The 14,941-nt window shown below is 35.8% G+C and overlaps 1 protein-coding gene across 2 annotated transcripts in view; it reads left to right on the plus strand.

Moving 5' to 3' along the window:
* Positions 1–14,941, plus strand: part of SPATA9 (spermatogenesis associated 9) — a 75,528-nt gene that overhangs the window by 55,814 nt on the left and 4,773 nt on the right. Inside the window, exons 3-4 of one of the 2 annotated variants that reach the window (XM_008583365.1) lie at positions 3,378–3,605; positions 12,400–12,495. The exons of the other annotated variant lie outside the window; for it this stretch is intronic. Coding sequence (XP_008581587.1) covers positions 3,378–3,605; positions 12,400–12,495 — 324 coding nt within the window. The remainder of the gene's footprint in view (positions 1–3,377; positions 3,606–12,399; positions 12,496–14,941) is intronic. 2 annotated transcript variants of the gene reach the window in all.

Below are 14,941 nucleotides of genomic sequence, written 5' to 3' on the forward strand. Positions count from 1 at the left end.
ACTTTCTCTTCTGGCATTTGCTGATGTGCTCAGATGATGACGATGACACGAGGAATTATCTAAACTTGTGCACTTTGCAGCCAATTCCAGCATGCTTAGGCCAAGAGTTTTTGTTTTTGTTTTAAAAGGGGAAAATAAATAAAGACTTATCAATTTGGGGTGAACATTTAAATCGACACAGATGTTTTGGTATGAAAATGTATAGCATAGAGAGCAGACAAGGGAAAAAGCTGGTAGCTCAAAACAAACATACCAACAAACTCTTTTATTTAAAATTTTCCTTACTAGAGAATATTAGCTACTAGAGATTGATGGGGTGAAGGGAGAGAGGGATGGGGCAAGAGTGGTCAGTGGCTACAATGTAGTATAGAGATGACTGGAGGCAGGGAAAGAGAAGGGGATAGGGAGGGGGGAAAGGTTGGTAGACCTGTATAAAGTTACAAAGTTACAGTTAGATAGGAAGACTAAGTTCTGGTGCTTTAGAGCAACAATAGCTAATAATGTACTGTTTATTTCAAGATAGCCAGAAATGAGGATCTTGAATATTATAAACACAAAGAAATGAATGTTAAGGTGATAGAATGCTAATTAGATCATCATACAACATATGCATGTATTGAAACAACAAACCGTACCCCAAAAACATGTACGATGAAAAAAATATATTAAAAATTTTTTCCCTAGTAGAACTAGTTAAAAAAGTTAACTCTCTGAAAGTAAAAGTGAATTGAAATCATCATCATCATAAATTGGTGACCTTTTTGAAAAGGAAAGTCTTATTCTACATGTAAAGGAATGCAAGTAGCTTCTCCTCTCTTGTTAACTTCATACGCCCAGAGCCAGGAAGAACCAACCTGGTGTCAAGATTTGCTTTTTTATATTATTCTTTAAAACAATGAGGAGTTCTTCTTGGGAACCCTAGTAGAACTAGTTAAAAAAGTTAACTCTCTGAAAGTAAAAGTGAATTGAAATCATCATCATCATAAATTGGTGACCTTTTTGAAAAGGAAAGTCTTATTCTACATGTAAAGGAATGCAAGTAGCTTCTCCTCTCTTGTTAACTTCATACGCCCAGAGCCAGGAAGAACCAACCTGGTGTCAAGATTTGCTTTTTTATATTATTCTTTAAAACAATGAGGAGTTCTTCTTGGGAAAGAGTTGATTCCATGTGTTGTGGCAGGGGAAATAAAGGGGGGCAGAAACATTTTTTTTTTTAAAGTTACAATTCTTTCAAAGGTATCTAGGAAAGTATTAAAGAACAAAAGCATTTTTAAAACCATGTAAAAAAGCACAGTCATCAAATTGTAACAATTGAACTTTAAAGGGAAACAAAGACGATATTCATTAAGAACAGGTTGAACTGTCCTAACAAGCCTTGAGTTCATGCTGACACCAAAATGGAAAAGATAACACAACGTATGTTAAAACATTATTGTAATGCACACTTAAATTTTTTAAAAATACTGTTTATAATGAAATGCTATATTTTCATCAACTCAAATTATGTGTACCTTACATTAGACTTTTGATTAACAGGTTATCAATTATGAACAGGTTTATTTTTATAGAGATAAAAATTTAGAAAGACAGTGTAAAAGAGGGGGAAGATTGAATAGATTGATCTAGTGTGGTGTTTGGGGGAATGGCTCAAGATCGGTTAATACTAATAGATATGCAAAATCAGTGAACCCAGGCCAACCAGTGCAAAGCATCAAGATTTTGTTTAAAAAAAAAAAAAAAATGGAGAACCTCAGAATGTTAAACTTTTGCAACTGCAAAACTGAAGGGTCCCCCAAACCCTGAATGTTTGAACAAGTGGATAAGGTTTCAGTAAATGTGGACTGCACACATGCTCCTCCCGTTTGCCCTGGCAATATAGCCCTCTCCTCATGATAATACATTATAATGAGAGAAAACACAGGTAAATTGTAATCAGAATAACACCAAACTTATTCCAGCTGCTCCACCTTGAGGAGGAGTTGGGAGGGGCCCCTGCAGCAAAGCATAAAGTCACAAGAGAAATTAAATCTGTATGTACAGAAGCTTTGGATACTGCAGACAATGTGGGTTCTCTCCCAAGGGTGCTCACAACAAGGATAGATAATAATATCAAGTGCTCCCACCTGCATGTTACTTTGCTTGTTCTACCAGCTGTATAATTGCTTTTAGGATTGCTCTCCTATAAAGTGCCTTGGAATTGTAGCAATTGTAGCAGCCCACAATTTAGATTGCATTCTCTACTGTTGACTAGTAGGGTTGAGACCACAGGTGAATTAATGAACTTTTCCAGTAAAGTTAACAGATTAAATCACAATAGGACACCAAATGCAAAAATACATCCTCATGGACAGGCTAGAACAGCTTTTGGTGATCTCCAATGACAAGTGCTGAACAGTAAAACAAGTCCTGAACTTTGATGAAAAAAGAGCAATACTAAAATTATTTCAGAATAAAGTTGAGGCATTTAAAATAAATACATTGCATATTAGTTCTTAGACAAATACACGGTGTTATTTGTAAGCAAAAATTTCATTTAAAATATATTTTGTATTCATATATTTAGACTCAATAAAGAAATATTAGAGATGCCTAGTTGCTTATTTGTGTTATTAACTAATACTTTTTCCCAAGCTTTATACTTAAAAGTCAGAATAACATAAAATTATTTAAATAAATAATGGAAACTACCCTTGCCATTGCCTGGAATAAAATCTAACCATGTTTTAAGTAATTTCCCTGTGGTTCACTTTCTGGTAGAACATACAGAGAACTATATGTAATGTGTTTTGGTAATGCCATACATTTTTTCCATAAGAATGCTGGTAGAATTTCTTAAGTTTTTAGGAGTAAAATTTTTTAAAACTTGTTAATTAGTATATAGGGAATTTGTTTTATTTTTCTTTAAATTATACATATATATATTACATATACTGTATGTTTGTTCTATTTCATCATTTAAATTTTAAAAAGTAAACTGGGAAAATACTTGTAACAGTTTTAAAGAAGTATTATTATTTAAATAAATCAAACATTGAATATGTTTGAATAAGAATTCTTGTGTATTTTTGAAAGAGCTCTTTTAAAAATCAATGCAAAAATGGTATAAATCTGGAGAGAAAAATGAAAAATTATATCTTTTGGCTAGTTCCTTTAAATCTGGTATTTTTCCTAGGGAAAAATATGTTCATATAATGATTTAAGGGCATGGGGGGAGGAATCAATGAGTTGTATGAGCATATGTAACCATTGGACACTGAGTATTTGCATGGCCCCCTGCGCACTGTGGTTGTATGGTACTCAGTCTCTGCCAGAAGTAGATTTTAATAATGCATTGTTGAATCACGCATTAATGACTTTTCAAAGGCTTATTTTTTCAGAAAAGAGAATCCGTGCAGAAAACATCTAAAATCCGAATGGCTATTGCTTTAGCCAAGATCAATCGGGGAACATTAATTCAAGGATTAAACAGCATATCCAGATCCTCCAAATCAGTGGCCAAACTAATGCAGCCTCAGCTTGTATGTAGACTTTTGGAGTTAAGGGACATATCTCATCGTCTACTGAGGGAAGTTAATGAACCAAGACAACCCCTATATAACATGCAGGTAGGCGAGTATTGCATTCACACAAAATGTGGATCTCTTTTTAAGAAATGGCTTTAAATTTGCAAAATTTGAAAAGTGACAATATAGTGCATTTGGTTGTCCTACATGTAAAACAGATACACTTGAGTAAGAGAAATGAATAGTTGGGCCTTTTCCTAATACAGTATATTTCTCTGGCTTAAGTCTGAAAAGGGAAGTAATGTGGACTTTTTTTCTAATTTATTTGATTGAACTATATGAAACTGTCAGTTTCAAATGGTTCAACCTAAATATAAACATGCAAATTACCACTTATGTCAAACCTAAAAGAAATACTACAGACTTAAAAATGGTCATGTTTTATTCCTTTTTACCCAAAATCTTGTTGTTTTCAAGATAATCTTTGTTTGACATGATATTTTGAATATATTTAACTATAAACTCATTTGGATAGACTCATCAATATCCAGGTACAGTTCAGATTACATTTTCTGCATTGCTTTATTGAGGCTCTGTTATATTTTGTTAAGGATAATTGCTCTTAAGGCTTTTTCAGGACCAAATTTTTTTTATGTATACTTTATGGCACAGAACTCTGAGTTTTTCAATCTGGATATTATTCAAAGCATTCTAAATTTTTTTTTCCTTTTTGTCTTTTTTACTGACCGGTAATGAGATCGCAACCCTCGGTGTTGCGCCCGCACCGCGCTCAGCCAGTGAGCGGGAACCGGTCTCCACATGGGATCCGAACCCTTGGCGGGAGCACTGCCACGCTCCCAAGCGGCGCACTCTCCAGTGCGCCACCGGGCCGGCCCTGCATTCTAAATTTTTACTACAAAAGATTCAGAATCTTGAAAATCTGACATCTAAACTCAAGAGTGAATTGATCTGAACTCTTGTTGAAGATGGAGAAAACCGAGCTCAAATTGGGTTAAGCCAAAAGGGTAGCGTATTAGACTGTGTAAACAATCCAGACTTGTAAGATTCCAGACACAGGGGGATACAGGTACTCACATAATGCCTTCCGGATCCACTTTCTCCATGTCTCTCCATTACTTGGTTCTGCTTTCTCTATGGTGACTCCATTCTTAGACAGGCTTTCCCCTCATGGTTGCAAGATGATTTGCAGCTGTTCCTGGGGCTATACCCTTCCAGGCTGAATTCCAGCAAAAGAGAGAGAGAGAGTCCTTGACCTACCATTCCTGGCAGAGTCCTCAAGCTCACTCTTAGAGAAAGGCTTACCTCTAAGCCAGGGACATGGGATGCACTGATTGACCTAGGACTTGATTCCTGTAGTTGGGGTTAGACCTCAGTCCAGACAACATGACCCAAGAGGTGTGGAAAGTGTGAATCCTCAAACAAAAATTTGGGTTGTTTCAAGAAGATAACATGGATACCAGTTATGTAGGAGTTTTTCTTTAACCAAAGATTTTGACATTTCCAGAAATCATCAGATATTTAAAATATGAATAGCCTGAGAACACTATTTATAAAAGGCTCCCTTCTAATACCTGATGTCTGAGAAAGTAAAAAATCATTTGTGTCTGCTCACCACTGGATTCCTCTAAGAACTATAGGCTGTATTACTGTATCTTTAGGTCATCAAAAAGAAACGTAGCAGAACCATAAGATCTTAAATTCCCACTGAAATCTCTTTTTGAATCTCATGTTTTGATTGCTGTTTCTTTCCTTCCTTTGTCCAATCTATAGTTTTTATAGAGGGTTGATATAAGAAATCTCTTTTTCTCTTTGATGTGTCTTGAGTAATTTTCTCTGATCTAACTTCTGGTTAACCAGTTCTCTCCAGCTGTGTCTAATATGCTTTTTAAACTTATTCAGTGTATTTTAAACTTAAAACATTATATTTATCATCTAGAAGTTCTACCTGGTGTTTTCTCCAAATTTTCTGCTTTTTTCTTTTCAAAATGTCTTCTACAGGTTTATTCCTTTTTTTTCAAAACTCTCTTTAATTATTTTAAACATACTTATTTGAATATGGTCATTTTAATGATTGTTACTTGAGGTATTTGGGGGATGCTAATTTTTCTGACTATTATGATCTATATTGTGTCACTTATAGCAGATAATTTCCTTATGTTTTATGTTTTATAATTTTATTTTAAACTTCTTCAACAGTTTTTTTTTCTTAATAGAAATCTCTTCTGACCTTGGTGAAACTTTCCTTCTAAAGGAGCTTTGATTTGCTCTGCTCCCGGGGTATCAGCAGCAACCTGGGACCAATCTTTAAGTTTTTCAGCTTAGATTTTCCCGCATCACAGTGACAGGATAAACTCAGACTTCTGTATAAGGTGCAGGCTTGGGGTTTTAATCTCTCATGGGAGAATTCCAGCCCCATGTGAAGATCAGTTTCCTTACTTTCTTCCTATACTGGTGGATGCAGTTGTTTGAGCACCAATTTCACTGACACTGATGCTCTGCAAAGGCCCAATCCCCACCTCATGTTCATCCAACTCTCATCTCCAGTCTCTGTATTACAAACTCAAGCACCCAGCTATTGTGTTACTGGGACGGCCCAGTAACATCCCCAGAGTTCCTGAGATATAAGCATCCACACTTGCTGCTCTGGCTTTTTGTTCCTGGCATGGGGGCGTTTCTCTCTCTTTTTCATAAACTCAGTCTTGCATTACATTTTTTTGTGTTTAATTTTATATATAACTTCTAGGTGATTTGTGTGCGGGTTTTCACATTTGCTCAGTCTGCCATGTTGCTGACACCAGATGTCCTTCAGCTTTACTTCTTGATGTCTTCCTTTACAAGTTTTAATATACAATAGTGAAATTTCTTTTTGGAAGTAAATGAAATGTAATTCTATTTTTTTACTCACTCAACAAATATTCATTGAAAACCTGATATGTAGAACCACCATTTTGGGTATTAGGGATCCAGGTGTGTCTCTCCCTCGCCCTGTGGAGTGTGGGGCTGATAGGAGGTAAATAAGCCGACGATGTCGGTGGAGTGTAGCAAATGCAGGATCGAAGTGTGCTAAGTGCACTATGGGGAGCATCCAGAAGGGGCACCGAATTCCAAAGAGCGGTCAGTGTAGACTTTCCAGAAAATATGATACTCTATCTGAGACTTGAGGAGGAGGAATTAGCCAAGTGAAGAAGCAGGAGAATCATTCCAGGAAGAGAACAGTATTAAGATACTGATGTGAAAGAGCGTGTGATTTATTTGGGGAAGATACGTAGTTCCATATGACTGGAGTGAGGCAATTGAGGACAGTCCCAGGTCAGAGGCTCCAGGGTCCTTGAGGGCTGAGGTGAGGAAGAAGCTTTATCTGGGTGATATACTATAGTTAGGGTAGAAAATCAAAATTGCCACTGAGAGGAAACTTAAGTTGTGGCGAGGAAGAAAACAATGTGTCTCAAATCTGAAAGGCTCAGTGAGGACAGAAATAGAAGGATGAATATAAAGACATTGGTCCAGAGAGTCAAAGGTACAACAGAGGAATGAATGAGGTGTGGCAGAGGCCAGTGGATTGGTCTGTGAATGATGTGTGTCTGTGGTACCACAGTGAGCTCAAAGGTAAGTGTCATAGCATGAGGAAACTACATCAGGCAGAGTTCAGCTTACCCAGAGTGGATTCCAGCATGAACTCCTTCAAGAATTGTCAGGCTGCCCATATCGAGGTGGAGCTCTGTGGTGTGGGGAAGTAAAAGTGGTGAAGGCTGGAATTGTATGCCAAGGGATATACTTTGTGGATGCATGGAGGGTATCACTTTATGAAAACTTAGTTGTGGGAAGAGAAGTGGCCTGGCTAACCTAACTGAAGGTATGTTTCAAAGATCTTCTTCTTGTGCTCTGTCTGATCACTGATCTAAGAGTGGTGAATGATGGAAAGATGCATTTGTACCCAGAGCAACTTAAATGGTTCTATCAAAACCTCCTTATAGTATAGTATCATTATATTATATTCTCTCATACTATGTAGCTGGGAATAATAGTGATGTGGATTATTTTCCTTAAGAACACAGATGTAGAGGAGCATTTTCATTCGGATACTGCCTACAACTACAATAGTGTCTCAGCCCTTTGATTGGAGAGGTCTGAGATGAAGCAAATAATAATGGCCTCAGAATAATCAGAGAATAGACGCTGGCCCAGGAGCTCCCTTGACAATCTACCTGGGCCTGTCTGGTTGGATGTTCAGTTCTAGGGCATGTCCCATATGCCTTAGCATGTTAACAGATGTTGTGCCAAATATAAACTACCTAAAGACCCAACCGACACAAGTGACCTAAAGAGATTCTGATGGCTCATTGTGACAGGAGCGCAGAGAGATGAAGTCAAGGCTCCTGCCTGCCTTCTTGTTAAAAGAGGCTTCCTTTGCACGTGGCTCGGTGGATGCTGAATCAGGTTGCTCTTCAAACCCCTCCAGGTTCTGCAGGGCTGAGAATGCAGTGATCTAATAGTGGCTAGTTCTGTAAGAGGCCTCAGGAATGGAAAACTCCGAAGAGAGAACAACCTGGTGGTTTTTAGCATCTCCGGCACCAGTGCTTACAGAAAGGTGTTTCTGCTCAGCCTTGTGAGCTGCCGGGCTGAATGAAGCCTGCAGTTGCTCTGGGCTGCAATGACCTAAATAATCAGTGTGAATGCTGACTTCAGCCAGGACACATCGGTTCCAGACATAGTTGTTGATTTTGGCAGACCAATGCAGGGCCACAGGACCAGGAACTCTTCCTGTGACAGAGTTATCCCCATAATGGCATTAGATATGATTGTTTCTACTTTGTATGGGTACTGTGGAGTGGTATAGGGCAAGATATGGACAAAAGTGAAGAAAACCCTCAGCCTCTAAAATGTCTGGGCCATAGGTGGATCCCAGTGAGCTTGTACTCTCTTTTCAGGATGAAGGTTAGAAGCTTATCCAAGTAAAGTTTCTTCCTCACTCCCAGCTCTCCAAGGTAGACTCCAATTTGGGGTTTAAACTGTAAACCTCATAAATATCAGGAACCTCTGTAGGTCCCTCATAAGCCTGCCACAGGGCTAACTTGGCTGGTATAATTCATACCTGGGAAAGGACATTTCTTAGAAAGTAGAACCCCTGGGCTCTTGAAGACATACTTCTGCAAGTTGGCCAAGAGGTGGGGACATTTGAGCCTTTACAGGACCATCTGATTAAAATCTTGTTCAAGAACAATGTTCTACAGGATGTTAACCACCAGGGTAAACAAAGTTGAATAGCTTTCTTTACTGTGGACTGCTAGGAGTCTTTTCTGTACTCAAAAGTGTTGCAGTTACTAAGCACAGACATGATCATATAGCTTTTCCAAACTTATGGGAAATACTTTTTTTTCTGGACCTATTAGCAGAAGTCAGTGTTTCTTGAAACATTTGTCGGTGAATCACTGAGTTAGAGTTTTCCCTGTGCCTCTCTCTGTATCATCAAGGTGGTTTTGGACAATGTAAACTGAGTTGGGTCTGGTAATTCCCCACCCTTCAGGTTAGGTATAAGTGGATCTTTATTTTCTAGATTGCTTGTAGTTGGCTTTTTTTTTTGTGATTTATGCCATTATTAATGAAAATAAAATGAACACATACTACTTTTATGAGATGAGGTGGTCAAAATTGTATGAGGGAAGTTTAGTTAAAGGTTGAAATGTTTTTACTGTTCAGATATCCATATATTTTACATGTTAATATTACCAAATTAAGAAAAGAAATATATGAACATAATGAGATACTTTCAACTCAAATATGCACATAAAATAAAATTCATAAAAATTAGTTTAAGATAAATTAATTTTAAGATAAAAATTTTGAAATAGGCCAAGACAATCTAAATAGAGACTCCCATTTACCAAATTTCTCCTGTTTATTTATTCCAGTTTTTACCATACAATATTCCTGCTAAAAGCAAGCCAAAAATGAAACAGCATGATTTATAATATAAAAACATGCATTGCAAATTAGTCATAAAATTGAAAAATGGCAACTCACCAGTAGCCACATAAATTTTGGAGAAAATATATTTTGGGGGGGGATAATTTGTTATAGGAATCGAAAGTATTTATTAAAAGCATTAAAATAGTGAAAAGGTGACTGAGAAAGATGTAATGAATCAGAAACAAAGTAATTTCTCATGCAGACATCACTTTTATTTTTATTATATATGGCCTACCAATTATTGAATATGGACCTCCCACTGTGCATTCATATATTCACAAGTTCATGAGTCTTTTCACTCTGCTCGGAGGCATTTTGTTGGGGTGTATCTACTTTTCTTTGTCCTAGAGTCTGCTCTCTACTTCTATCTTTGTCTGTGTAATAATAATGGGATTCAAAGGCATGCTATCATTTTGATTCTTCTAGCAAGAGGGAAAAAAGCAGCAGCTACTTCATTTCCTAAAATCTCTTTCCAGGAACTCTGGGAAACTTTCCAGGTTGACTTATGGAGGGAATGGGCTAAAACTGCCTCTTCCATCCCTACATCTAGGAGTTGGTATGGCCTGAAAAGAAAGGAAGAAAAAAGGAAACAGCCTACTTTCTCTCCATCCCACCCCCTACTCTTAGCTACTAGGCTAGACAGTATTCTTGGTTTCAGCATTCCATAAATTCCCTAATTGTGACAGGCAATTTTGTTCTTCATTTAGTAGCACCAACAGTAAGCAAAAACTGAGCATACCCCAACAGGATGCAGAACATGCATATTTTAATTCCATTAATAGAAGTACCATGTACTTTTTCAACTTAACTTGGAAAATACAGAGAACAATAAAAAAATGTGATGGCCAAACCTGTGTTCTTATTTCACAGGTTTGTTAGAGGATAAAATGAGACAATGCAAGTAAAGCCACTAGAATAGATGCTGGCATATAATGTGTCTCTAAATGTTAACTATATAAAGCTATATTACTAAAACATAAGAGCTGCTGAAATTGTGGTGCATTTCTGTCCAAACTTTTTCTATGCAATGTTAATTGTGTTCATTTTAATCATAAAAATATTGGACATGGAATTTTTAAGCTTTTAAATTGAAGTATATAGAATAGTGCACAAATCATGAAGAGGACAGCTCAACGAATTTTAATAGATTGAGTACACTTTGGTAAGCAGAAATCTCATGCTAACTTCCAGTCACTAATCCCACCTCTCTGGGATAAACATTTTCTGGATTTCCAACAGCATAGACTAGTTTGGCCTGTGTTTGTATGTTATATAAATGGAATCATACTCGTTATGCTTACAGTTTTGAACCTTGCTCTTTCTCATGTATCATAAGTTGTTAATAATGCCTACCTTGTCCCTTAATGCTACCCATGTACAGGCATTCTGCTAAGCACTTTACAACCATTTTCTTGTTTATCTTCACAGCAAACCTATGAGATAAATATTAGCTATTATTCCCAATTTATAGAGGTGAAGAAACTGATGCTTAAAGGAAAGAATTAATTTGTCCAAGATTTCATTACTTATAAATCCTGGCACATGGAAATGAACCTACATGTGTTTGCTTTAAAGTCCATCCTTGTAATTCTGCCTTTTACCACTTGCTCTTCATAAACAGCATATTCCAAAGCAGCACAGCTGTGTTCGCAGCACAGCTTAATGATCAAGTTAAGTGCTGGGTACCGTTCCTGGCTTAAATCTTATTTTGCTACTCACCAGCTATATTACCATGGGCAAGTTACCTACTTTTCTTTTTTATTTGCTCCATTTGTGGAATGGGGATAATAATAATATCAACTTCATAGGATTCTTTTAAGAATTAAATTAGAATGCTTATAAAGCACAGAAAACAGGACCTCGTACACAGTGCCATATAGGTGTTTGTTCAATAAAATGTTATCACATGTTCCTCAGAAGCACCTTTTAAAAGCCTGCATAATATACCATAGAATGGATGTAGCGTAATTTTCCTACCCATTTTACTGTTGTCGATTGTTTCAGTGTTTTCAATGTTATAAATAACTTTTTAACAAACAAGTACACACTGTTCTTTCTAGTTTGTGTGCATTTTTTTTTTAAACATGATTTTATCAGCTACAGCCTGTATCTTTTGGAAGTTCATGGAAGCCATTGAGTGGCTTGGCTCTTCAGAGTGGCTAACTGCCACTGCAGTGCTGAATGGGAAGGGAATGTTTTTCCTAATGTCTTCATTTCATATCCTGCTCAAGGCAGTAGACGTGAACTACGAGATAGTATAGTTCCCTTAACCTGAATATGTTATACTGATGTGTTTGAGGCAGGGACAACTGTTACCAGAAACTAGAATCTGAGAGGCAAATTCATTATTGGTGTAAACCTTTTCTGTGTTTCAAAAAAGCACGCTGGATGTGAGCAGAGAGCATTTTTTGAGGCTTAATGATCACCTAAGGTTAATGCTGGCCTTCAGCAGTCACGTGATTAGCATTTTCAGTCAGGTCATTAATCTCCAGGAAATGCTTAGTATTTTGATTGCTGTTTGCTTAATTGAGTAATTGAGGCTGAGAATAATTTAGTCAAGGATTACATGAATTTGAACAAAGAAAAGGCTGTTTTTCTAAAATGCACAGCAGCACCTCCTAGTGAGCACAGTTGGTAATTGTAAAAAGTTAAAGTAATTTAGATTTCAGAAATGCAAGGTTTTTATAAATTTGTCACAGGTTTTGATTAGCAAAAAAAAAGTATTTTATGTTAAAAAGAGAAAAGTAAATTAATATATTTTTACAATGTGAAAAAGCCCACATAGCTCTAAAATAGATGACTTCAGAAAAAATTTTAAATTCTCATCTTACAATAACATTATAAGATACACATTGAAACATTCTTAATTTTAATTATTTTATTTAAAAAATCTTTTTTGTTCTTGCAGGCCAGAAAGGGTTCTTTGTTTGAAATCATTTCCTTTCCAGCAAAGACTGCTTTAACTAGCATAATGTATGCTTCATATGCAGTGCTAATTTATTTGGTAAGTAAAGAAAATGACTAGAATCTAGAAACATATACATTTATTTTATGTGTTAAAGATAATAGTTTATAATAGTGTACTGTACAGTATTATTTTTAATGATACCATTCACAAACTAAGGTACCATTCTCTTGTTACACAAAATAATTTTATATTAAAAATTTACTTTTCTGAAGAGCCAAGTCAATCCACCAGAAACCAATCTGCTTAAATAACTAAAATTATTTTATTTTTATAAAGTGTATAACCATTTGAGGATTTTTTGGTCAAAACATTTTAATTTTGGTTTCATTTAGCTACAGTTGTTTTGTCTCAGCCATTGTGCCATGGTTGGCTAAAGTTCAGTATACCATTATTTCGGGTTTATGACTTTGAGAAACACAAGTATTAGTGTATTTTGGATTACAAAATCATAAAAATATAAAATATTTTATAAATTACAAAGGCTTTATTTTTTGTTCATCAATTAATTTTAATTTAAAAAATATAAGATACAAAGAAAAGTTCACAGCTTGATGAATTATCACAAAATTTATTAATCTATGCCCTACCCAGGTCAATAAACAAAACACTACCATCATTTAAGATGCTTCTTTCTTGCTCCCTCACAATCACTACCCTCTTCTATAAAGCCAACAACTATTTTGATTTGTAATAGTATGGAAAGTTTGATTGTTCTAATTGTATATTAATGAAATCATATGGTATATATTCTTTTGTGTTTGTCTTCTTTTGCTCAGCATTGCCATTGTGAGATTTATGTGTTGCCTGTAGCAAGTTTGTTCATTTTTATTACTGTGCAGTGCTCCATCGATTGACTATATCACCATTTATTTATCCATTCTACTGCTGATGGACATTTGGATTATTTCCAGTCTTGGATATTATGAATAAGGTTAATGTAAATATTCTCATACATATCTTTTGTTGAAATTGGTAGGCCATAGGGTATGCATGTGTTCATCTCTAGTATATATTGCCAGTTTCCTAAATGGTTTTTATTTTTTTTAATTTTTTAAATTTATTTTTAATTTATTTATTTGTTTGTTTATTTATTTATTTATTATTATTATTTTAAATTTTATTTTGTCAATATACAATGAGGTTGATTATTGTGGATCCTAAATGGTTTTTAACAACTCACCTTCATCCCAACAGATATGAGGCCCAATTACTGTACATTCATCACTGACACTTGGTATTGTCAATCTTTTCCCTTTTAGCCATTCTTCTGGGTATGTAGTACTTTCATATTGTGGTTTTAATTTGCATCTCCTTGATTATTAATGAGATTGAGTACCTTAACATACACTAATTGGACATTTGGATATCCTCTTTTGTGAATTTCTGATAAAGTCTCTTCTCATTTTTCTATTGAGAGATGTCTGTTTTTTAATACTGATTTGTACTTTAAAAATATATTCTAGGAACAAGACCTCTTTTGATTACATATTTCTTCTTTTATTCTGTGACTTGCCTTATTCACTCTCTTAGTAGTGTCTTTTAAAGCAGAAGTTCCTAATTTTAATGTAGTTCAATTTACTAATCTTTTCCTTTATTTTAAGAGCTTTTTGTGACTTAGAGAATCTGGCCTACACCAAAAGTTATGCAAATATTCTCCTCTGTTATATTCTAAGAGCTTTATTATTTTACCTTTTATTTTTAGATTTATAATCCATCTGGAATTGGTATGAAGTAAGGGTCAAATTTTTCCATGTGTATCCAATTGATCCAGCCAAAAAAATTTTTTTTAAAATCCCTTTTCCTGTTATCCTAGAGCACTCCTTTTGTCATAAATCAAGTGTCCTTTATGTGTACATCTGTTTATAGACCAACCATATATAACAGAGAATCTATTTTGCACCAGTTCAGCACTGTATTAATTACAGGATGTAATTTTTAATGTGTCTTGGTAGAATAAGTCTTCCTTCTAATCCATGAACATGGTATATCCCTGTACTTAGTTTGGTCTTCTTTAATTTCTCTTAAACATTTTTTTTTTTTTTGTGACCGGTAAGGAGGTCATAACCCTTGGTGTGGTGTTGCCCACACCGCGCTCAGCCAGTGAGCACACCAGCCATCCCTATATAGGATCCAAACCTGCGGCATCGGCGCTCCCAGCACCGCACTCTCCCAAGTGAGCCACAGGGCCGTCCCTAATTTCTCTTAAACATTTTAATGGTTTTTTTTGGTTAGAGTTCTTATACATTTTTGGTATTTTTTTCTTTTTTACCATATTGAAACACACCATAAGAAAGATTAAATTTCCCCCCACAATCTATAGATTCAGTATAGTCTCAATTAAAATTCAAGCAGGTATGTGTGTGTAAGTTGAAAAAGTATAGGGAAATGCAAAGGGTCAAGAATAACCAAGACTGGGGCCGGCCCGGTGGCGCACTGCTACAGTGCACCGCTTGGGAGCGCGGCGGCGCTCCCGCCGAGGGTT

This window comes from Galeopterus variegatus, unplaced genomic scaffold, assembly GCF_000696425.1.
Source record: "Galeopterus variegatus unplaced genomic scaffold, G_variegatus-3.0.2 Scaffold2897, whole genome shotgun sequence".
Classification (NCBI taxonomy): domain Eukaryota; kingdom Metazoa; phylum Chordata; class Mammalia; order Dermoptera; family Cynocephalidae; genus Galeopterus; species Galeopterus variegatus.